This window comes from Lytechinus pictus, chromosome 3, assembly GCF_037042905.1.
Source record: "Lytechinus pictus isolate F3 Inbred chromosome 3, Lp3.0, whole genome shotgun sequence".
Lineage (NCBI taxonomy): Eukaryota > Metazoa > Echinodermata > Echinoidea > Temnopleuroida > Toxopneustidae > Lytechinus > Lytechinus pictus.
This window is the reverse complement of record NC_087247.1, coordinates 64,430,140-64,456,470: the sequence shown is the minus strand read 5'-3', so window position 1 is coordinate 64,456,470 and position 26,331 is coordinate 64,430,140. Positions and strand designations below refer to the sequence as shown.

At 34.0% G+C, this 26,331-nt stretch overlaps 2 protein-coding genes across 5 annotated transcripts in view; both read left to right on the top strand.

The window, feature by feature from the left end:
• The window catches only part of LOC129256819 (serine/threonine-protein kinase Nek9-like), a 52,346-nt gene extending 40,028 nt beyond the window's left edge, over nucleotides 1–12,318 (top strand). For 2 of the 4 annotated variants that reach the window (XM_064097561.1, XM_064097559.1), the window contains 10 exons: nucleotides 811–960; nucleotides 1,431–1,548; nucleotides 2,323–2,488; nucleotides 2,689–2,709; nucleotides 4,356–4,405; nucleotides 5,606–5,757; nucleotides 6,132–6,188; nucleotides 7,306–7,410; nucleotides 7,891–8,086; nucleotides 8,790–12,318. In XM_064097561.1, the coding sequence (XP_063953631.1) occupies nucleotides 811–960; nucleotides 1,431–1,548; nucleotides 2,323–2,488; nucleotides 2,689–2,709; nucleotides 4,356–4,405; nucleotides 5,606–5,757; nucleotides 6,132–6,188; nucleotides 7,306–7,410; nucleotides 7,891–8,086; nucleotides 8,790–9,020 (1,246 nt within the window). In that variant the 3' untranslated portion in view covers nucleotides 9,021–12,318. The remainder of the gene's footprint in view (nucleotides 1–810; nucleotides 961–1,430; nucleotides 1,549–2,322; nucleotides 2,489–2,688; nucleotides 2,710–4,355; nucleotides 4,406–5,605; nucleotides 5,758–6,131; nucleotides 6,189–7,305; nucleotides 7,411–7,890; nucleotides 8,087–8,789) is intronic. The other 2 variants (XM_064097562.1, XM_064097560.1) reach the window with 1 other exon arrangement.
• An 8,927-nt stretch (nucleotides 12,319–21,245) lies between these two features.
• On the top strand, nucleotides 21,246–22,853 carry LOC129256155 (4-galactosyl-N-acetylglucosaminide 3-alpha-L-fucosyltransferase 9-like). Its single transcript, XM_054894426.2, has one exon. The coding sequence runs from the start codon at nucleotides 21,246–21,248 to the stop codon at nucleotides 22,851–22,853; it is 1,608 nt and encodes a 535-aa protein (XP_054750401.2).
• Nucleotides 22,854–26,331: the final 3,478 nt, after the last annotated feature.

The window sequence follows — 26,331 nt, the reverse complement described above, 5'->3', positions numbered from 1 at the left end:
GAAGAGGGATGATGGGGAGGGAAAAAGTTCAAAAGTGCACCGAGATCAGCTCAAAGTACTAAGACATTACAAGCTTTTTGTTTTTCTGAAAATACAATCGATCGATGAAACCAAGGACATATCATTCTATCTAGAGTGATATCTCCTTGATGAAACAAATAAGACGAAAATGGTGAATAAACGCGTAGCTTATTACGTGACGATCTTGCAGAAAAGATTTTTAGCTTATCTTTCAGAACAACGATATGGATCAAATCACGTGATCAGGCCTAATGCACACGCGTACGTGCACGTCACAAAATTTATCCTCCCCGTCTGACTCCAACAAAAAATTTGGGTAAAGTTGAAATGATTCCCTATTTTGGGGATTTTTCCCCACGTAGCTGTATATTTTTTTCATTTGGTTGTCGAAATAGGTTTATAAAGGGAATAGTGGCAAGGGTTTTAGTACATAACAATTACGAAAAAGCTGAAAAACTTCATCGACTTAAACCAAACAAATCTTGGCTTCTGTAGAAGCCCGTCGTAGCTAAGTGAACGACTCGCTGGGCTTCTGTGGAAGCCCGTCGCACGCAAAGGGTTATACTACTTTTGAAATCATTCAACTTTATTAACATTAACATTTTGAAGTAGAGAAAACAGGAAATGTCTCAATATATATATTTGACATAGTTATGTGCAAATTAACACATCTCCATTTCAATTGGAATATACTTCTAGATTAGAGAATGATGGAGATTGACTCTACATGTATAACATTAATGTCTTAAAGTATAACAATATTTAAATTTCTCTTGATGTATTTGTCAGGCTTGGTTCCGAGAGTAATGATGAATCATATGAACTCAGTCTAAGTCAAGTGTTCTGCCAAGGAGAAAACATATTTGTTCAATTGGAAACCAGCTGTCCTCTGCCAAGGAAGAAATCCAAGAGAAAGAGAAGAAATTTCCTCAGGAAACTGTAAGTACACAGATATATTAATTAAAGGCATTTTTTATCTAAAAAAAGGATATTGTATTTTTACAGTAGGTACAAAATATGTATTTTTGTTAATTTAATCATGAATATTTGTATGAGTTTTAATACTGATTGAACATTGAAGCAATTAGAACAGTTTCTTTTAAGTTAACTCACATCTGAACCATCTTCTTTTTAGCTCTCCTACATCATTCAATCTTGAAGATTTTTGCATGATAAATTGCTGAAGAAAAAAAAAATGAAATGATCTTGATGAACTTTAGATTCAATAATTTCAAATATTATGTTTCCTTTAACTATATTTCAAAAGTCAACAAAATTTAACAGTTCTGATTGTATATTATGAAAATCATTATAAACCCATTTTTTCTTTAGCTCTATTGTTTCAAGTTTATATAATGCACTACATAGTAATAAATGTTTCTCCTATTATATTGTGTTATTTTATGCAGGAGTAATAACAGCCTTCTGAATTCTGCTGAAAGTACTGGTCAACCATCTAATCTTAGTAATGATGCAGGGGATGAATATACCAGCTCAGAAGCATCAGAACTTGATACACAAGGAAATGTGAGAAATACATATATCTTTATTTATTGTTTTATGCATGTTCCAATTTACAATCACATACGTGATAAGATGATGAAACATAACAGAATAATATATGTTAATCTCATAAATAGGCATTATACATGAATGGTCTCTGAAACCAGATTGAATGCATATGCGCATATCTTTCTTTTGCAAGAGGGAAATATTATTTGTCAAGCCTTTAGTTGTTGCCCACAGAATCTTACATTATGTTTTGTGTAATAATCTTTTAAACATACACAATAACCATTATCAAAGAAAGTCACCTATATAAATCAGCACTTCACCCACGATCAGCTTTAGAACCAATTAATACAGAACTTTAATTTTAGACTGCTTAACACAACATGGATAATTGTATGTGGATTTGACTGAGGCATCATGTAAGATTGATTCGTCAGATGAGTTGTTCGTCTCATGATACATCTAGATATTAATTACAAAACGTTAGTAATGTGCTTGTGTTTATATCTTAAACAAAAAAGGTTTCAAGAATGGAGTCACAAGGAACAATAAATTAATTCATACAGCTTCCCATTTCTAAAGAAGTCAAAAAGAATACCTTGGTGCACTGTAGACTGATGAGGATTTGTGATGCTCCCAGCTTCATAGGAAAACTGAAAAAGCCTCTAGGCCTCGTTTCGCCTGTTATTTCCCCTCCGCTGGCTCGTTGAATGATAATATGGCGGCTGTCAAAGTATTTCATTTTTGTTGATGATGCTTTCATTGAATATTGCCCTGTTCTTATACTAGATCCCAACCTGGTTACAGAAGGAATTGAAGGATTCTTTAGATGCTGCTGTTGATGAGAATGATGCAGATGATAGTGAGGAAGATCAAGGTCATCCAGATGAAACCAAGACTAAAGATGAGAAAGGGGCTAAACAAGCAGTTCACCTCAATGCCAAAGAAATCAAAGGTTAGTTTCATACATAAGGTTGAATGTTGAAAGTTCATCTGCCATGAGCCAAACTTCTTAAACTTTCTTTAGCTGGATGCAGAGCCAATACAAAGTCTAATTCTGGAGTGTAAATCTTTCTATTATGATTTTTTTTCACACATTTATTGACTTGCCTATAGATGCAATTTAAACCTTCTTTTTTTTTTTCCATTTAACAGCATACTTCAGGGCTTTAAAAGGTGACATGTGTTGATTATATTAACAGTGCACACTGACAGCTTTTCCAAAGTTTATTTGACATTATTTTAACATGTGAACCACTAATTCAGAAGTTGCTGCTTTATCAGTTTAAATAGCTGTTGTACAATCAAGAATGTTCCATAAAATCATTTTATTCATTCTTTCAAAAAGTTAACATAGGAAAGATAATCATCCTTAGAGCATGTCTTTTATTTTATAACTTGGATAGACAAGAAACTAGCTGAAAGCCCTTATGCACAAGTCCTAATCAATGATTCCTATACACTTGATAGTATAGTATAATATTTTACTCAATGTTTTTTTTTACCTTGAGCCTTGCTGTGATATCCACTAATACCCACCATTTATACTACGTGATGCTATCCAAACAAACGTAGAGGGCTTCAACACTAATCAGTGTTGCTGTTAAGAAGGTCCACTCAATATGCGCATAGAGTTGAAGTGTGGGCACAATTTGGTAGGCATGCCAAGGAAACCATGAACCTATACAATACACTGATGGAGTATTAGCAACATGGAGACAAACTGGAAGATGAGGAAATATTAGATTCACTTGATAAAAATAAAAATGTATTTAAAAAATGACTTAATTTTACACATTTCAAATCAATTCAAACTAAAGTATTACCTTGAAGGATTTGTAATCTTCAGTAAATGTAAGTGATTTCTGTCACTGAATTAACCAATCTGCTAAATTCACACAGTTTTATTCAAGCTCATTCTCTCAGAGCACTTTCTTAGGAGATTGCAGGGTTTAATTTTTAAGTATTGATCTAACTCAAGTCACATTGAGATATCCTGCCAGCTAGCACTCTGATTTGTGCAGTATACAAACTGATATGACAGGAAAAGTTTCTGCATGGCCAAGCAGGCCAGAAGAGCATGATCTTGACTCTGGTGTTGCTTTTGTAGATTTGTTGGAGGCAGCAAAATTAAGTGGAAGAATTGTATCACTATTTTATTGCTATGCAAACATAGAAAAAACTCTACCAAAAAAAGTGCTCCGAGAGAACGATGGTCACAAAATCTTGGCAAAATAGACCTTCTCAATAGCAACACTACAAAATGTTGACACTCTCTATGTTCATTGATGCTATAATTTCGTATGTGACAAATTATTTTGAATTATGTCACTATGCTCCCTCACTACTTTTTAATTTAATAATCTTATATTTTGACAGATAGAGCATTATCATGATGGCTAATGGATTTTTGAAGATTCATAAGAACCCTACTTCCTAAAATGAATTTCGTACATCGTTCTTTAAGATCTCATATAGTTCTGAAATTAACAAATTATTCTTGACAGGGATGATTCATTGCATGATGTTGATAAACCAGATATGAAATTTTTAACCCTCCAAATTGTTTGATGACGTGTTTTCTGCGCACATGTTTTTTCTACAGCACTGATCAATTGATACTGAATATGATATGTATCCAATACTACTATAACTGTCACTATTCACTTTTCAACCCTGTATACCATTTGAGATGAATGGTAAGATTTATCAATGTTTACCAATGGTCTTCATAAAGATGGTCATGAAGAATAATTGGACAAATTTAAGAATGTTTCCATTTAGTATAGCTTTTTTTTTATTCATTTTCATTCTATCAACAGATCAAAGTAGGAAACCTGATCAGATTACCAGAAGAGACAGTAATACAAAGGTGTAGTATTCAAATTTCCAATATTCTTGAAGTGTCTAAAAACATGCCTCTTCTAGTTCACAAGTTTGTTTTCATGAAATGCTGTTTCCTCTATTTGCATTTTCTTAATTTTTAGCTCATGAGCTTATGCCTTTGGCGTGGCGTCCTTCGTCCATCCACAATTTAAAATGTTCTTCTTCGTCAGTTCAAGTCCGATTTCAATTCTGTTTGCTTTACATGTATATGATATTATTAGGTGGGGGATTTAAAACTTCTACACAGAATTTTGAAACTCATTAGATATGCTAATCTATGCATAATTTTTAAAATTCACAAAAAATGCTCTCCTTCTTTATTTGTTGACCGATTTTGATTTTTTTATTCCATCTGGTAGAGCTTCATGTGGTTCACCAAAATTGTACACAGAATTTTGAAATTTTTACTAGGAAATTATTTATGCTATTAAATTTATTCATAATCACCAAAAAATGCTTCTTATTTATTTGTTGACCAATATGGATTTTCTTTTCATCCATCTAGTAGAGCTACATGAGGGTCACCAAACTTTCAAACAGAATTTGAAATTTTGACTAGGAAATTATGCTAATTTATGCAAAATTTATTCATAAATCACAAAAATGCTTTTTCTCCTTCATTTGTTGATCAATTTCAATTCTGTTTCCTCAATTTATGTCACCAATAGAATTCACTACAGTGTCAACTGGGCTGAAATTAAAAATTGTGTTAAATTTTGTTGCAAGATGCCGGATGAGCTCCACATCATTGATGTGCTTGTTTTTCTTGAAGTGATAATTGCACATGTATATTAAGAAAGGCCAATAAAATTATTAGACAGAAGATTTATTGGACAGAAGACTGGTTTATTATAAGTGCAGCATTGTGTCACTACTTTCTCTATTTCAGACCTTCACCAAATGCTATATGGTACCCACTTGCCATGCATTAACTGTCCCACTGACATAAAAGAGGAGATGAAATTTATCTTTTTATTAAATTAAGCCCTGAAACCTACTAATTTTTGTCCTCTTGAACCCTGAGGCAAGGAGCTAGCAATAAAGTTCCCTGATGACAAGCCTGATTGATTTTACTATTTAACTTTTAAAACACATTTTATCTTAGAGCTTAATTATATTAACAATTGCCATTCTTGTTAAATGATTTTTTTCTACATCCATTCATTTTTTGTTGTTCCATCATCAGAGAGGATTTGAAGGTCAGAATATCCCAGTGTTGGTTAAGAAAGCTTCCGGTGAGATGCAGGTCATCACATCACCAGAGAGTGGAATAGACTTTAAAACAGATCCTGTGTCCAGTGATTCAGGCTCAGAACTAAGGCAACCTAAAGATAGAATGTAAGTTTATACTTTAGTGTTCATTGAATTTGAATATTATTTTCTAGGTGCACAAGCAGGCAATCCATTAAACAACCTCGTTGTACATCCGACCCCCATTTTTCCCCATTCTTACATCACTTTATGAACTACTCAAGCCATGATAGTTTGAGGGTACCACACCGTTTCATATGAAGCAAAAAGCAGTGACAAATAATTTCTGGATGTTTAGACATACATCTACTTTATAGAATTCCCCATTGATTTAGATTATTGATGTATTCTTGACCACTTTACTTGTTTAGATGGCGGAATTTGTATTGGTAATTTGATAATGATGATTTTTTTTCTCCTATAATCTTATTAATGAAGGAAATTTTTTTTTTCCGACTTAGACCTGAAGAGCCTACAAAACAAGGAAAGAAGTTTGCTTATGTGGCCACAGCTGCTATGTAAGTATCATAGTCAAAGTCTATTATTTCTAAAGGAGAGGTGTGGTTCAGTGAATTAAACTTATAACCTTCCTTACCTCCCTTCATTTAATAGAGATTTTGAATGGAAAATTTTTGTTATGACAAGATGCTCAAATTTGATGATCATGTATTTGTCTATTTATCTGCAGCTATATTTCATAGCCTACACCATGAAACTAGCTGGAGCCATTATGTTTTGGGGTTAGCTGCGGTCTATCCATACATACACCTTGTTTGTTTCCTTAATTACTTTAATGGGCAATTCCACGGTTACTTAAAATGACTTGTTCCAAGAGCTTGAAATTATTATTTGCATCCATTAACATAACATAGGCATATCATTTAGTAGACAATTGAGCTGTACCAAAAAAAAATAAGTAATTTTTTTTTTATTTTGTTGTTTATGCCAAAATGTATTGGTGACTCATGTTCCATTTCATTTGACAGCAATAAAGTGATAAAGAGTGTAAATTTAATTTTTTATATGTAATAGTGGGACAATCATTTTTGGTCAAAGAGTGGTAGTTTTTACGTATGAGACAGGAAACATGGTTACTCATGTAACAGTTACGTTACATTTGTGTCTAGGGGTTATTTGACCCAGACATAATGTCAAATAGCCGTTGGAATGTGGAAACATGGAAATATTTTACCCGTCATTAAAATTTTCAGGAAAAATATTAAAGAATCCTTGTGTGATTATGCATTTAAGTGAATTTTTTACTCCAATCCCACATGTGCAATATTTAATAGTGATGGATTGGGCTGTCAAGGAATTTGGTGAAATATAAAACAAAACATTATTCAGATTGAAAGACTTGTATCATTTTTTTTAATGTAAGATTCAAGATTTGTGATAGACCAACAAATCAAGGAGATGAAGCACATTTGTTGTTTTCTTTTTATACATTGTCCACCAAATTTTGCAATTGCCTAAATACCAATAATCCTCAATATGTATTGATTTCGTCACACATTTCATTTGTGAATTCAAAGTTTTTTCATACTTTTATGTTGGAAAAACTTTAAAGTTAATTTGATTTTGCTTCTGATATTTGTCTTAAATGTTCTGATATATATTTTTTATTATTTATAGGCATGCAAGTAAAGTAAGTCCATACAAACAGCAGAAACCACCAGTACCAGGTGCTCCTCGACCACTCAACAGATTGCGGATGGCTAGAGGCAGAGCTAGAACAAGGTATCTTGCATAAATAGTACTTTTATTGACACATTTCCATTTGATTTTTGAGTTGACATATTTCCTTTTATGTATGATATACACTAGGACTCTAATTTTGAGGTTTGTGATTCTTTGTAAAAAAAAAACCACTTAAAATTCGGTAAGTTTTTTACTGCTCTAGTAAAATTGAACCCCTGTTTATCATCAATGAATCCTTTTACAATGATTTTGTACATTTTTTCAAATGAAATATAACAAATAGGAACAACCTGTAGATGTAGATAATGTGCAGTGTAACTGGAGAAAGAAAAGGGTTTGTTTCTGTTAACCCTCAGCAGTGCAATTTATCTTGATGTTTTCTTCTCAGTTTCTGAACGTTCTACTTTAAAGTCTTGTCCAAAAGCATGGTTAAAAACTGGTCTAGAAATGGATAAATAGTAAGCAGATAAAATTTCATTTGAGGAATTGAAATGTTCATATTTGCTCTCTTTTATGAAGTTCATGGACCATAGAGGGTCTGCTGAAAGACAATCCCAAGAAGCCTGGAGAAGGAAGTAAAGAAATGAAATTACAACAGGAACTACATAGACTACAAGAGGAAAAAGAGAAAACTGAAGCACAACTCAGAAAGCTAGAAGATGAGAAAAATAAACAAATGGAAGAGATTGAAGAGAAGGCTAATGAAGCAGCTAAGGTATGTGGTTTATGTATACATTTTGTTCCTTTCACAATAATCTTTTTTTTTTGTGGAAAGATGGACTGTATTGATATCCTAATATTTGCCTATTAAAAAAAAACAAAAAAACACAACAGCGAGGAAATTAGTAAAAAATTGTTCTTATAGAATAGTTTTAACATGTCCTGTTTGGACTGTTTCAACTGTAATGAATGTATGCAATTACAAATGTCTGGGCAAAATAATGTGTATTATTTTTGTATGGATCCTTGTTATTTGATAAACCATCCACATCTCAGAACTGTGACTAGTCATGAACTTTACTGATGACCGCCCATCAATGGTCAATTTATGGCTTATGCAATATGATACCAATCATTTGATCAGGATCCACTTTGTAATATTCTTATTTGAATGTAGTTAATGATTTTCTATGGCAACCTGTTGTACATATATCCATGCGAATTTTATGTTGCTTGCAGATAAGTTGTTTAAGCAATATCAACACAGACTTATATACTGTAGTTTGTAAGCATAATAGTGAAGTTATAATGATGACAGCAAGCTGAACTAATCTGGGACTGAAATCTAGGATAGGCCTTGGCCAGATCTATGTTCTTGTAGATACTGGCAGCATGTGTTCCTTGATAGCAATAACCAATGAGCATGCTTGTAAGATGCATGTATAGACCAACTGAATCTCTCTCTCTCTCTTTCAAAGGAACGTGAGCAAATCTTAAAAGGTGAAATCAGCCTACTACGTAATGAGCTAGTAGACCAGAGTCATAAGATGGCTGATAACAACAAGATGATGCTTAATCTTCAAGAACAACTGATGAACCTTCAGTCTGAACAGCTGAGGTTGAGCGCCAGAGAGAAAAGAGTCACTTCTAGTGTGACACCAAGAGGAAAGCCAACTTCTCAACAGAGCAAAATATGTACACTCAGTTGATTTGTAGGATTTCTTTTTTATCAGAAAACTCTGAGTCATCTGCATGAAGAGCTTGACAGTGTTCCGGTATACAGGTAGACTAGAGTTGATTGATTATGGATAGTTCATAATATGGCTATCGTTTGCAAGGTCCTCGGCCTTCAGGGGGTGTTGCAAGAAAATATTTGCAATTGATTGCCAACTTCAGTCGCAAATTTGCAAGTGATGGATCAATTTTTAACTACATCAATCCAATTTATACTTGTTGATGGAAGAAAAAGAGCAACTGCAAGCATTATGATTGATTTCAAGGCTCATAATAGATATGTGATTGATTGCAAGCTTTATGATTGATTTCAAGGCTCAGAATAGACATGTGATTGATTGCAAGTATTACGATTGATTTCAAGGCTCAGAATAGACATGTGATTAATTGTAAGTTTATTGGAACACCCTATTGGTCAATGAACAAGAAATGTTGCAGGAAACTAGAAGGTATTTCACAAATGTTCTGCTTAGACAGCTACTCCACCTCCAGCCTATTGCAGTTAATTGATGGAGCGATGATACCATCTTAAAGTCATCCTTGATAATTTAAGTTTGATTGAGCATTATAAGCAGGAAGATACAACTCTAGACAGGAGCATATGATCTTATTGCTGATATTGTTGATGGAGTATCAATTGAATTTTTTTCACAGAAACTACACTCTATATGTATGATTTGAAGTGGATTTCCATCAAACAAACAAAAACTAGATGAAATAATAGAACTTTCGTTATATCATGAAATGGTGCATTATCTATGTTTCAAGACTAATTTCAACTGTTACCTTGTAATTGAATTGACAACATCTCTTAAGACTTGAACTTTAAACCTGTTGACATCACTGTAAAGTGGTTGAGTATTTGGGCCATTATGCTCACATCAAATTCACTTTTTATCATTGCAGTGGGATGAGTTACATTTATACCTCAGACAAATACTTGGATGTTCACTTTACTGGGTTATTTTGGTCAATCTTTGCAAATTGTATTTCTTTTACCACAAAAACTACAAGTTAGTATACAATAGAAATTCCTAAAATAACTATTTTACAATTATTATGAATAAGATATGCAAATTTATTCATGAAAAAAAATTTGCATTTTTGACACCAAGTTCCACTTGTGACTTTCATTCTTTTCAAGGTGTCATATTTGTCATCTTATTTCTAGATTTTGCAAAGGAAAATTGCGAAAGCTAACTTTTTATACGCCCTTCTAGACGTGACGTATTATGGTACCACGCTCAGTGTCCGTCCGTCTGTCAACTTTTCCTTGTAAACCCGATAACTTCAATTTAACTTAAGCTAGGCTCATATAATTTGGTGTGTGCAATACTTGCATGGATCCCACGAAGCCTTTTGATTTTGAGGTCAAAAGGTCAAGGTCACAGTAATATGTTTCCATCTTACCCTTCTGCAGTCCTTGTAAACGAGATAACTTCAGTTTTCGTAGAGGCTCATATGATTTGGTGTGTATGAAACTAGCATGGATCCAAGGAAGCCTATGATTTTTAGGTCAAAAGGTCAAGGTCACAGTGACATGTTTTTATCGTACCCTTCTGAAGTCCTTGTAAACGCGATAACTTCAGTTTACCGTAACCTAGGCTCATATTATTTGGTGTGTATGAAACTAGCATGGATCCAAGGAAGCCTATTGATTTTGAGGTCAAAAGGTCAGGGTACAGTGACATGTTTTCATCTTACCCTCCTGCAGATCTTGTAAACGCGATAACTTCAGTTTACCTTAACCTAGGGTCATATGATTTGGCGTGTATGAAACTAGCATAGATCCAAGGAAGCCTATTGATTTTTAGGTCAAAAGGTCATGGTCACAGTGACATGTTTTCATCTTACCCTTCTGCAGTCCTTGTAAACACGATAACTTTAGTTTAACTTAACCTAGGCTAATATGTATGATACAAGCATGGATCCCAGGAATCCTTTTGATTTTGAGGTCAAAAGGTCAAAGGTCAAGATCACAGTGACATGTGTTCATCTTACCCTTCTGAAGTCCTTGTAAACGCGATAACTTTGAGTTTAACTTAACCAGGGCTCGTATTATTTGGTGTGTATGATACTAGCATGGATCCCAGGAAGCCTTTTGATTTTGAGGTTCAAAGGTCAAGGGTCAAGATCACAGTGACATGTGTTCATCTTACCCTTCTGAAGTTTTTGTAAACGCGATAACTTCAGTTTAACTTAACCTATGCTCATAATTTGGTGTGTATGATACTAGCATGGATCCCAGGAAGCCTTTTTATTTTGAGGTCAAAAAGTCAAAGGTCAAGATCACAGTGACATGTTTTCATCTTACCCTTCTGAAGTTCTTGTAAACGCGATAACTTTAGTTCAACTTAACCTAGGCTCATATAATTTGGTGTGTATGATACTAGCATGGATCCCAGAAAACCTATTGATTTTGAGGTAAAAGTTCAAGATCACAGTGACATGTTTTCATCTTACCCTTCGGAAGTCCTTGTTAATGCAATAACTTTAGTTTAACTAAACCTATAGGCTCATATAATTTGGTGTGCATGGTACTAGCATAGATCCCAGGAATGATATTGATTTTTAGGTCAGAAGGTCAAAGGTGGAGTTGCCACCCTCCACTTTTCTTGCTTGACCAATAACTCCATTTTCCACGTTACAGGCTGGCGTATTATTTGCTCGCCTTAGCTACATTCTGTATTTCTTTGTTTTTAGAATTTCTTATATATTTCTATGGTTTTTCCTCCTTTTTTCATTGTTTTTGCAATGAAAATTATTACAGAATATCTTACAATTGAATTTAACAATAAATCAAGTAAGCACACCAATTAGAATGAAAATAATTTAATCTCCCATTGTGGTATGAAAATAGCCATTGTCTTGTAAAGAGTGGTGTTGCAAATTTGATCTCTAAAGTTCAAAAGAAAAAAATCAATAAAATTTTGCTTCGGTATCTTTATGCATTCCGAAAAATCATGCAAAGCATGGAAGGAGGCCATGATCCCTCCCCCTGTTCTAGTATACTTAACCCATGATCCCTCCCCCTGTTCTAGTATACTTAACCCATGATCCCTCCCCCTGTTCTAGTATACTTAACCCATGATCCCTCCCCCTGTTCTAGTATACTTAACATGTAATACATGTAATAGTCTGCACAAAACAAAGAGAGGTTAGTACAGAAAGTAATTCCAGTATTACCAAACATTTTGATGTTTTTACATGATTTTTTTTTATACGGGAAACATTGAATTAAGCATATTCAATATTGAGAAAGGTACTAGTAATGATTGGAAAAAAAATGATATGAAGAAGATTATCAATTATTATAATTCTACATTTTTAGTGACATATTTAAGTATAGAATAAAACAGATTTTGGTTTTTAATAAAACAATTAAGATATTGTAATGCAAGTACCTTATTTTGATGAATGTCTTTAAGCGATGCTTTACAGAAGTCTACATTGGATGTCAGTAAAATATATGAACATTTATTATTTTCATGGCATTTTCTTGTAATATTAGGGTCTTGTACAATAGGAGTCCCTATCTTTAGCTCCATAAATTATACTTTTGAGAGAAGTGCAAAACCATTTAGATCATACCTCATTTTATAGTACTTGTAGTATACAGATAGTTATTTTTATATTGTATATTTTGTATTTACACCTTACAACTCGGTAATAATACCATCCTTTACTTTCCTTTTAATTTTACATCAAATGTGTAATTGCTTGTCTATGAATCTTATTAAAATATGCTTAAATTTCTCATGAAGTCAGATCTATAATTCTTTCTTTATTATCATGATGCAATTCTTGTTAATGGAACATTTGATCAACTTATCATATTTTCACAGCTATTAAGCTATCATGCCCGATATTATAAATAAGATGAAATTATACATATCATGAAAGAAAATATAGCATGAAATTCAAGTTTTTAGTTTTGATTTTGTGCTGTGTACTATTTATACTTTGCTTTGTTCTATATCTGGTTGTGCTTTTCAATGTAAGAGTGAGCTAAAATCTTTAGTCACCTGGCAGTATACCCAACTCATGAAAGTTTTGCTTGTACTTAGTTCTACATTTTTCTTAATTTTGGCACGATATATTTGATTTTTTTTATGATCATTACTGTGACACTCTCAGAGTACCATTGGTAAATTGTTGAATTAAACTAAAATGATATCATTATGATCATTACTGTGACACTCTCAGAGTACCATTGGTACATTGTTGAATTAAACTAAAATGATATCATCATGATCATTACTGTGACACTCTCAGAGTACCATTGGTAAATTGTTGAATTAAACTAAAATGATATCATTATGATCATTACTGTGACACTCTCAGAGTACCATTGGTACATTGTTGAATTAAACTAAAATGATATCATTATGATCATTACTGTGACACTCTCAGAGTACCATTGGTACATTGTTGAATTAAACTAAAATGATATCATTATGATCATTACTGTGACACTCTCAGAGTACCATTGGTACATTGTTGAATTAAACTAAAATGATATCATTATGATCATTACTGTGACACTCTCAGAGTACCATTGGTACATTGTTGAATTAAACTAAAATGATATCATTATGATCGTTACTGTGACACTCTCAGAGTACCATTGGTACATTGTTGAATTAAACTAAAATGATATCATTATGATCATTACTGTGACACTCTCAGAGTACCATTGGTACATTGTTGAATTAAACTAAAATGATATCATCATGATCATTACTGTGACACTCTCAGAGTACCATTGGTACATTGTTGAATTAAACTAAAATGATATCATTATGATCATTACTGTGACACTCTCAGAGTACCATTGGTACATTGTTGAATTAAACTAAAATGATATCATTATTATCATTACTGTGACACTTTTAGAGTACCATTGGTACATTGTTGAATTAAACTAAAATGATATCATTATGATCATTACTGTGACACTCTCAGAGTACCATTGGTACATTGTTGAATTAAACTAAAATGATATTGAATTTGATCTATCATTCCATCCTTGTTTAATGGGATGTTATTTCTATTAGTAAATCATATGGTAAATATCTATTGTTTCCATTTTTAATGAGTTTGATGTTCTGATAGTCATTTTAGCAGCATGGAGCCCAGTCAGGTCAGTGACCTTTGTATTCCAGCTAATTTTACACAAGTTTGAATATGTACTTATTGAAAAGACGGCATACTTATCCATAGTAATCTACCTTACACTTGGTATTTTTATGAATAATAATTCAACATGGATGTCCAAGAAATTATAATTTTTAAAATACACGTATGTAAAACAGTGTTGGCCAACTTTAGTATCATGTTTAAAATATGTATGACTCTACACTGTGCATATTTAGGTACTTGTATGCTTGTGGTATTGATGAACAAAGGAAGTGTGTATTATTTGTTAAATTGTATAACAAAATTTCCAGGAATGCACTTATTTTTTCTCTTTCCTACAAATCATCTTAAGCAATGTGGAATATTTGTAGATTTCATAGTAATTTATTTCAATTGTATTGAGTACAGTATCTGTGTATTCACCATGATATGTTGACACTATGACATGTTTTTGCCTTTTCTTTTCTCTTTTCTGTAAAACAAACCAAATATGCTTTGGTGACCTGTTCCCTCCATCATTATTATGTACTATTGCCTAGCAGGCTAGAGCATTTGTATTCTAAGTACCGGGGTAATACATTTTTAACATTTTGAACATTGTATATAACGGAAAAATTGAGAATCAAAGTTTTGAAAACTATTTTATTTTACATTATTCCATGTATTTGTATGAAGTAAGGTTTATGTCTTATTTTTTTTCATGTAGGAATCAAGCCAATGAAGTGTTTAAAGATAAAAAGAAATATATCACAGGCTTGTCTACTTCAACTAAAGCTATTTTAGCTATGGCTCCAAGATATTTTTATTTAGCATATCTATGTTTCTACTGACTTTCTTCATCATAATGAGATGATCCAGCTACTCTAAACGATATCTCTGGTCACTCAATAAGAATCAACTGATTTTTATTTTAATCTTGACAAAAATATATATAGTGAACATTCTTTTGCTTGTGCCGCCTCAGCTTCATGGAATAATCTTCTGAACTCATTTCAAAGTGATACATAATTCAAATTTACAACTTCTCTTGAATATCACTTATTAAGAATACCTCAATTCAACGAAGTGAACTTAGCAGCACATTTTTTTTTTCTTTACATATTTATCAAATGTATATTTACACAGTGTTACTAAATGATGAAATGTCTTTACCTCCATACAGTGGCGTAACTACGGGGGGGGGGGGGGGGGGGCATGGGGGGCACGTGCCCCTTCAATCGGCTGGCAAAAAAAAAAAGAAACGTAGGGGGAAAGAAGAATTTATTATACATTATAATGTTATATTATATTATATGTTGTGTTATATTACATAAGAATTATTATTTTTTTCATAACTTTATGAAACATAATGTGCTCAGGGCCTATTTGTTCATTATTCCTGGTACTAGCATTGTCTGTTTAACGAGATATACATGTACAATCATGTTGTACCAAAACGTCCTGTGTTCAAGTCAATATGCACCAAATATATATCATCGCACTTCGAGTTATTATTGTTTTATGTAGTGACATATGCTTCTTTTCATGACTACTTAAAGTGATAGCCCCATTTTAAGGTCTGTATATAAAAAAAATCATTGTTCGTGTTCGTGCTTACGTTCAAATTAGTGGATTGATGAGATTTGTCTGCTCTTCATGAATTCCTGAAATCCGAGTCGGTCCTTAAAATGTCTCTTTTTCTAATGTAAATATCAAAAATTTTCAGCTCGCGCTTCGCGCTCGCATCATTTGTTTAGTGAAATACGTATGGTCATAGTAGATTCCTACAAACAAGCCTTAGAGTGCCCCTCTTCAGATCTGAATTTCCTATATATTTTCAGCTCGCACTTTGCGCTACTGAGATGCGTATGATAATCATGATTACTATGACTACATAAAGCTCTTCATGTGTTTGAATGTGATTCTAACAAAATCAGCAATCGCTTGGCACTCGCATTGGATGACTATGGTGAGATATGTATACTCTTAATGGATTCAACAAAAGAAATAGTCCTTAAAATGTCCCTGTTTGTGGTCAATATATACAAAATTTTCAGCTCGCGCTTCGCGCTCGCATCATTTTGTACGTGAAGTACGTATGGTCTTCGTAAATTCCTACAAACAAGCCTTAGAATGCTTCTCTTCAGGTCTGAATTTCCTAAATTTTTAGCTCGCGCTCGCAATATTTGATTAGTGAGATGCGTATTCTAATCATAATTACAATGACTACAAAAGGTGTTTCATGTTTTCTAACAAAATCAGCAAGCGCTTGGCACTCAAATTAGATGAGTATGGTGAGATATGTATTCTCTTATTTGATTTCTAAAAAATAATCCTTAAACTGTCTCTGTTTGGGGTCAATAAATACAAAAATTTCAGCTCGCGCTTCGCGCTAGCCTTGTTTGTTTAGCCAGACAGATACGTTTTTATTTTTTTTATTTAATAGCTTATTTTGACCCTTTTTAGGTATGAATTTCAAAAAATTTTCAGCGCGCGCTTCGCGCTCGCATCATTTGATCAGTGAGATACATTACATATCCGTTTAATGGCACAGTCCTTAAAATGTCTCCATATAAGGTCAATAGGCCTATACCTGGTAATTGAGCGCGCTTTGCGCGCTCACTGAGCGACTCAAAATTTTTGCTGGTGCCCCCCCCCCAATGCCGTGACCCACGGTACGCCACTGCCTCCATATAATTGTTGGTTACTTGTATACATTCTAATGTGAATACTTTCTATTGATGATTTCTCAGTAAAGAATTCTGTGGAGAGCCTTTTGTTCAACATCATTTTAACAGTGACAGATTGGTTCCTTAATATATTTATGAAATGAATGTAATATATTTTACATATATTTTACAAGTAACCAGCTTTCAGTATTTTGTGTACCTTATCTGATAACATGCATCCATTTATCAGATTGTTTCTCTCCGATTTATGTTTTTTGTAAGTGGAGTATGCTTTTTCAATCTAAGATGATTCCCATTTCAGTTGGGCAATGTGTATTAATTCATGATTTTTTCTTTCACGTTTCATTTATTATTCAGAAGAGAAAAGAGCAAAATACTATTTGTTATTTTGGTTATTTTTGTCTTGCCTGCATAGCAGAGCGAGACTATAGGCGCCGCTTTTGCGACAGCGGTGGCGTCGTCAACATTTAAATCTTAACCAAGGTTAAGTTTTTGAAATGTCATCATAACATGAAAGTATATGGAATTGTTCATGAAACTTGGACATAAGGGTAATAAAGTATTACTAAATATTTTGCCTGAGTTTCAGGTCACATGACCAAGGTCAAATGTCACTTAGGGTCAATGAACTTTGACCATGTTGGGGGTATTTGTGGAATTGTCATCATAACTTTCAGATTTTATGGATCTAGTTCATGAAATGTAGACATAAGAGCAATTAAGTATCCCTGAACATCCTGTGCGAGTTTCAGGTCACATGACTAAGGTCAAAGGTCATTAAGGGTCAACGAACTTTGATAATGTTGGGGGTATTTGTGGAATTGTCATCATAACTTTAAAAGTTTATAGATCTAGTTCATTGAAACTTGGGACATAAATGTAAGAGTAACCATGTATCCCTGAATATCTTGTGCGTGTTTCAGGTCACATGACCAGAATCAAAGGTCATTTAGGGTTAATGAACTTTGATAATGTTGGGGGTATTTGTAGAATTGTCATCATAACTTAAAAAGTTTATAGATCTAGTTCATGGAAACTCGGGACATAAGAGTAACCACGTATCCCTGAATATCTTGTGCATGTTTCAGGTCACGTGACCAAAATCAAAGGTCATTTAGGGTCAATGAACTTTGGCCATGTTGGGGGTATTTGCTGAATTGGCATCATAACTTAAAAAGCTTATGGATCTGCACATGTAGTTCATGAAACATAGACTTAAGGGTAATCAAGTATGAATGATTTTTTTGCCCATGTCTTAGGTCACATGATCATTGTCAAGGTCATGTTGGGTAAATGGACATAGCATTTTATAATAATGTTTTCTTTTGTGAATAATTATTCAATAGCTGTTTTCAAAGTCAGCACTTCTGCTATATCAAATCGCGTAATGCAGGCAAGACTGCCAGAGGCGTTCCACTTGATATTTTATTGAGTCATAATGATCCTCAGGGAAATCACATAAATGTCCATGAATTATGTTAAAATGTGATTCTCTTAATTTACTACTAAACCCTTATTAGATTTGTTGTTTGGTTTATTTGTTAAAATTTTATACCAAATTGACTGACATTCCAGCTTTCTCTGTGTATCTTCATGTCTATTCCTTTGTCTATGTATGCAATTACAAACTGTGTGTGAGAATAAATTCAGTTTTGCCAGCATAGATGTTTCTGCCTTCATATTTGATTTTTATGCAGCTACATAGAAAAAATAAGATTCCATCGCTTATGGCGCGCCCTTGTCACTAAAGGGCCAAAAACCTTGTTGATAAACTAAGTTTATCACTTCAAACCCCGGGGGGGCCACTTACATTGACGAGTGGATACCATGCGCGACCAAAAAAGCACGTAAAAAGGATGTCTTTTTTAAGATAGGGCACGTTACGTACGTAACGTGATAAGGGTGTCAAAAACACAAAAATAATGAAAAAAGGGTATCTATTTCGCTAGGAAAGTTACGTGTTTAGGGTCAAATTTGCGGGGATGATAAAACAAAATTAAAATGTTTTATAAAGGATGTCCTTTTTGCCCCAACCCTACGTGTTACGGTCCGATTTGCGCGAGGTGTGGGAGGTGGGGTCGTACTATAAACCAAATGAAAACCGACAACCGAAGGACCCGTGACATATAACAATAAAATATTCCTGTACTTGTTTAGGGGCTCATTTCAGGGAATATTTGCCAAGAGTATCGTTTTGTTCCCAATACTCGTTAAGGGTAGGGTTTCACACGCCAATACTTGTTAAGGGGTGCATTTTAAGAATATGGAAATTACGTGTTTAGGGTGCTTTTCGAGACCCCATGGTCGCGCATGGTATCCACTCGTCAATGGAAGTGGCCCCCCGGGCTTCAAACGCTTAGTCTATCGCCAAAAAAATATTTTTTTCTGTTTGTGACATCAGGTTTTTACGATAAACCCTAGTATTTCATTTGAAAACTTATTAGTTTTTTTCATCAGCGATAACTTAGCTGTTCTCTTCTACATTTCATTCAATGCATTGTTTATGTGTTTAACAAGCAGATAGGTAAATGACTAAATGCACTGGAATTACATTATTTTTAAAATGAATTAAACATAAGCACAGATAAGAGCATAACATAGAAAAAAAATGAACACAGACATACTTCTTTCCGACTTCCGCTCATCAGAGCAAATTACTCTGAAATAGGGGCAGCTGCTCCGTCAGGTAGGTTAAATTCTAAATAAGTATCATAATGTCCCGTATGACATCGTATTGTTCCATTTTGGACAAATCTGGTTACCCTGATTTTCCCCCTTTCAGTTCAGGTGTGACGATGGTAGTGATTGATATACGCGTGATGGCATTTGATATGGCAATTTTAAACTCGTATAGCCACTGACCCCTACCCCCCCCCCCCCCTTAAACTGAAAGAAAAAATGTTAGAAAAACGGCAAAAGCAATGAACATGTAAAATATTTTCATCTATCTTATTATTGTATCTGCTGCTCTACCAAATCTATACAATGCATCTTTCATAATTCTGTTAAGGGCTTTTATTAACCACCTGATAATTATTTGTATCTAATGTCGATTGAAAAGGAATTATGCAATACGAGCTAGATCGGTCATTCTCAATTTCTATTTTGCAGTTTTGTTAGACTTACATTTTTTATTTTGTGTTTAATAAAATGTGAATATCCAGTTTTGCTTTTCAATATAAGGCTCTGTAATCAGATTGGAATAAAATCCTTCGTCTTATATTCTTCAAACCTAAACGAATAGAATTACACCGAAATACTGAATGAAGTTGATTAATATATCAAAGTAACGCTGATTTTCAAAATAAGAAAGAAAAGATCCGTCCTCTTTTAAAACATTCACAATACGTATTTAATCAAATTCCATGTTTTCAAGAAGATATTTTTCTTTATCATAGGATTTATAAGATAAGATACCTAGAATTGTTTGTAAAAATATTAGTATTTATAGGACTAGTACCCTTCAGCGATCATGTGTATGAACCCCCTCCCCCATTATAGACAATGCTGGATTCGATCCAGAACATTCGCTCTGACCATGGACCTATATTACGAATGGACATTCAACGAATCCCCTCCTTTGACACAGAGACCGTCGCCGCTAATCCTTTTATAAACAGAGCGCTGGCAGCTGACCATTTGCCTTGTATCAATTACATAATTTAATTTCCTTTGTCTCTTATTAAAACCTACGTCCTTCAGCGTTGTTTATGACGTACCCAGCCAAAATGTTAGAGGTTGTGGAATTGGTAATGACAAAATCATTGGTCTGAGAGTCTGCCAAATTGATTATTGTTGCATTTTTAGAATAGGCAGAACTTCTCATTTTAAGATTATACTTCCTCAAGACCAGTGCAATCAGGAAGATTCCAGTCGAATTATTTCCTTCGTCCAAAATAATGGTATGTCTGTTTTAATAAATCTATCTTTAATTACATTTTTATTCTGTTGATTTGTACTAATTTGCATACTGATGTAGAAATTAACAGTGTTTTCCTCCGATGTAGGATCGGTTCTACATATTAGATGAAAAGTGGTATTAAAACTATTTATATTCGATTGATCGAAGAGGATCGATGGATTGTGGTTGAATGTCCGATGTACTTTCCGGCCGGTGAGGGAAACAGCTTATATTCGTAAGATATGATTTAACCATGCAGACGATTGATTTAATCTTAAATGAAAATCCATTTGGGGAGAAGTTTATAGCTAAGACCTATAATGACACAAGCCGTCACTAACGAACACAAAATCTTCATTCATTATTTTCTTTATTTCTTCATTTTGAAATTACAGATGTCTTCGATAGTGAAGATCAGTGGGATCCGATGTCCAAGGCTAATCACACGTTATCGTGTTTATCTCATGCTTTTCTTTCTAATTTTTTGTGTGATGTTACGATGTATGATCCAAAAAAGTTTTAGTATCATTTGTAATTCGCCAAGTATTGTAAGTTTATCAACTGGAGAATGGAATCAAGTGACATTATCCACAGCCTTAGACGGGAAACAGTCCGTCTATCATCAGCAAGACATCCTGGATGACAATGGAAGTGTTGCTCATATTACACAATCAAAAGACATTGAAGAAATAAGCGATCTTCATCAGACAGTTAGCAGCACAAACACAAATGTGACGAAGCTAAGAAACATAACACAATCAAGTGATGGTCGTGTTAAAGATGGAAACCGGAACATCCTTGATGGTGCTACCAAACCCCCTCAAAGAAAGTCAAGCAACGATGCCCCCCTGGCTACCTCACAAAGTACCTCTCACAAAGTTCAGATAAAACAGTTTAGCAATCGTTATCATGGTAATAGAGGCAAATATGCCCTAAACACTAAACAACCTGTAAGTCCTATATTCACAGGTTATTATAAGCCCAACACCTACTATAATTCTTCTGTACAAAACTCATCGAAATCAACCTCAACCTATCCGAGTTTTATAGCAACCCAAAACTTGTCTTTGAAGACTGGACTGTGTTATAAACAAGTTCATATATGGACTAACAATGGAAATATCAGCTATTCAAACCGCGTTGGAGATTTCCCATGTCATGGTCAACCGTGTGGACTCCGTCTCGTGTTTAATACTGAATATGATACCCTTAACAACAGCGATGCACTGATTCTTTACCATACGACTACATTGGACTGGGAAAAATTGCATCGTTATAAACCAAAAGGACAGAAGTGGGTTTTCTACTCTCACGAGAGTCCAATTCACACGAATAAAGGCATTGTTCCACCACATAAATTCTATAACAATAGTTATGATCTCATCATGTCATATAGGGTAAGGGAATCCCATATCTATGGTGGATTCGGTCGTTACTATACAGATTACCCGGAGATAAAGGAAAGAAGAAACTGGGCTGAAAATAAAACCGAACTGGTTGCTTGGATGGCATCAAACTGTGACTGTCTATCATGGGATCGCAATGGTTTTGTCAAAGCACTGTCTAGTTTCATTCCAGTTAGCACATATGGTATTTGTGGATCAGAACCTTGCCCGAAAGATGAAAGATGCATGCAAACCATTGGAAAACACAAGTTTTACCTGGCCTTAGAGAACACAGCATGTCGAGACTACATCACAGAAAAGGTATGGAGGAACGCCCTTCTCAATCACGTCGTACCCGTCGTTTTTGGGGCTCCAAGAGAGGACTATGAACGCATTCTCCCGCCAAATTCCTTCATTCATGTCGAAGACTTTAAATCTGTCAAAGAATTGGCAGCATACCTGCTTAATGTGAGTAAAAACGATACACTTTATAACATGTATTTTGAGTGGAAGAAATTTGGTTGGGTGAAATTGTCTACAGAGATGTATCTTTGGGAACCAGAGCAGATATGTCACCATATCGTATCAAGACTACTTAATGATGAGATGGACATGATGGAAGGAAAATATCATCAACCAATGTTTCCTGATTGGACAGATTGGTGGACTAATTCATGCAAAACAGATTTCACGTGGCCAATCAAATTTCATTGAAAATATGTCACGTATAGTGTCTGCATAAACACTTTCAAAAGCTGTGAAAACTTTCATTAAAAAAAAAGATAACATTTTTATCTAATAATCTTCATAATCTAACGCATGATATAAGAAAATTATTGTTCATGAATCCAAAATAGTCATGTCGCTGAAGCTCCGAGAATCTGATCATGGGTGTCGGTCAGTGTTCATGGTTGGGATGATGACCATGGTCGTCATCATAATTTTTTCGGGGGGGGGGGGTAAGACACGCAAACATTTTCGATGAAACTCTAAAGCGAGGGAGCCGAGCTTGCCATTAGGGCGCTTTTGCATTTTCTAAAGTAAAATTGAGGTATTTCATGCACACCTATGGTTAATTTTATGAATTTTTTTAGTAAAAATTTTATTTTGTGTGTGTGAGTAACTGCCCCCCCCCCCCCATCTGCTGCGTACGGCCGTGGGATTACTGACCCGACTTTTGTTCTCTGTGATGGATCTTTTGTTAGTTTGTGAGGGCAGTTGCGTAATAATGACTCTACATTTTTAGAAAGCCAGACATGACGTAAGGACGTAATAGGCAAAATTCGTTTTAAAAAAAATGCGAGCGACCGAGCACAAATTTTGACCTTTTAATTAAAAAGTCTATTTTTTTTAGAACAGGTTTTGAAATAATACCTTAATAGAATATATTTCAAATTCACCTTTTTTTCTTCTATGTCCCTATGCCCTACATCTGTACGAGCGCGAGCTGTTTTTTTTTTCATTGAACTGAAAAATTACCCTTTTAAATTTCAATTCTCTTTTCTTTTATACGTTCTCCATTTATTTCACATCATAAGTCGGGATAAAGAATACTGAAAAAAATAAAGTGACATTCATAAGAATGGTAAAATAAACGGGGCACACCCCGAAGCGCTGGTAGTGGAGAGAGGTAAATTAAAAAACAAGATAATATCATTTATAAAAATATTGACATATTATTCTATTTCATCCTGGATTTTTTTTTATGATCACCATGCGTATATACGACAATAAGTGTTACCATTGATAACACGCGCAATTCCCCTGCCTAAAATGGGGAGATATACGTGATCAATACCCATGAATGCATGAGCTCTCATTTACTAGTATAATTATTATGAATCGCTACCATCACGATGATAATTATTATTATTATGATAATAATAATGATAAAGATGATGATGATGATAATAATAATAATTATATAATGAATTATTGGGGGATGATAACACAGGCCATCCCCACCTGAAATTTTGGGGGATACCCCCCCCCCCCCCGGATCGACACCCTGATGATGATGATGATGATGATTCGTTTGCGAAGACGACCAAATCTAATTGTACACTAGCAATTGAGTACAAAACGAAGCGAAACACGAAACGAATTTTTAAAGTCAACGTAAGTTTAGTGTTAAAGCGTACGTGCTTCGAAAAACAAAATATTAATCATTGTGTTGTATATAGAGTTATAAAAACATTCTATCACAGCCGGCAATGAAAGAGGACGTCATGAAGATAAGGCGTTTATTATTTCCAATGATGCCTCCATTATCTAAAAGAAACTTTATTTATTTAATTTATTTATTTATTAATTCATACATTTATCTATCTATTTATTTATTTATTCATTTATTTTCTTTATATTATACTGCAGGGTAGGCCTGTTCAGATATGCAAAACTGCTTTCCAAAGGCGCCCTGCAGTTTAACAAATATCTCAACATCAATAGCAATTAGTGTATGTAATAATGTAACGTAATGGTGAAGTACAAACAGAATACATGATATACATATACATGTAGAGTGAATCAACAAGTATCATCATCATGGGATCATTGCATCAAGTTATTCAGTTATGACAGTCAGAATTTTAATGATTTACAGTGATTTTTAATGCATGGAGGGACGTGCATTCTTTGTACATCACAAATGAGCGAGTTGAATAAGACGGCAGCAACATATTCAAAATATTTTTTTTTATAAACCATCCTTGGACAGGGTATTTGAAGGGAACATTGTTCAGAATATCGAGTTTTATGCTTTACATTACATTTGCAGATAAGTGGTTCCAGATAGGCTAGTGCTAAACCGTTTTGTATTTTGAAAGCAAAAACACAACATTGATATTTGATATGTTCCTCCACTGTTTGCCATTTGAGTGTAGACAACAATTCATGGTGATGAGGAGTAAGATAGTCCATAAAATCATTCGGAATAAAGAATATAAAGACATTCACAGACGGAATAAGGAATATAAAGACATTCACAGACGGAATAAGGAATATAAAGACATTCACAGACGGAATAAGGAATGTAAAGACACTCACAGACGTAATAATATTGTGGTTTAGTAAATTAAATTATGATTATGCCTACGTATAAGCTGTTTGTGAACAGGAATATAAAAACATTCACAGACGTAATTATATTGTGGTTTAGTAAATTAAAGTATGATTATGTATGTATAGGCTGTTTGTGTACAAGTGTAGCATTCTTGCTTGTACGCTGAGCCAATCTGATTCTGGGGAAACACAAAGTGAAAATATTTATTTGACTATTTGCAAAATATTCATATCCATGCTAAAAGGTTTTAGTGGTGCTACCAAACTGTGAAGATACTCCAGGTTTCCGTGCTCAAAATTAAATCATACATTTGTACAAAATAAATCACTCACCGGTCGTTTCAACCACACAGGCTAATTATCTCTTCATTCGAAATATCAAATACACATTTTCTCTTAACACTATTGTGTCGTGCCAAAAATATGATTTTTTAATCTTTATTTTATATGATTGATTTGATTTATTGTTTTTATTCTGCATTCATATCATTTGTATAATACATTTTTCATTACAAAACAAACATAACATATTGATACTGTTTTGGATATATGAAAATACTAAAATATATTATTCTATGATTCTAAACACATATGATGAAATTTATCTGATGAACTTAAACATTCCCCACACTCCTATCTTTCAAACGTATCTATGAAATTTCCCTTCTTGCTTTGTTATTTGTTATCAGATTTTTATTTAATTCTCAGCATTTTGCTCAATGATTCTTACTCTTTCATTTTCAGCCCGGAGTACCTCTTTAAATTAAGGGATGGTCCGGGCTGAAATATTTATATCTTAATACATACAGTAGAATTCACTGAGCAAAATGCCGAAAATTTCATCAAAATCTGATAACAAATAATAAAGTTATTGACGTTTAAAGTTTAGCAATATTTTGTGAAAACAGTCGTCATGAATATTAATTAGGTGCAGGGGCCGCGGAACCGGGGGGGCTGGGGGGGCTTCAGCCCCCCACTTTTTTCCAAAACCGTGTACAAAAACGTAAAAATGACCATATGATTGTGATTTTTAGCATGGTCAGCCCCCCCCCCCCCCCACTTTGAAAACCGTTCCGCGGCCCCTGACTGGTGGGCTGATGATGTCACATCTCCACTTTCCGTTTTCTTATGT

Coding starts and splice junctions, on each gene's coding strand:
- LOC129256155 (XM_054894426.2), top strand. CDS start 21,246: ATGTTACGATGTATGATCCAAAAAAGTTTTAGTATCATTTGTAATTCG.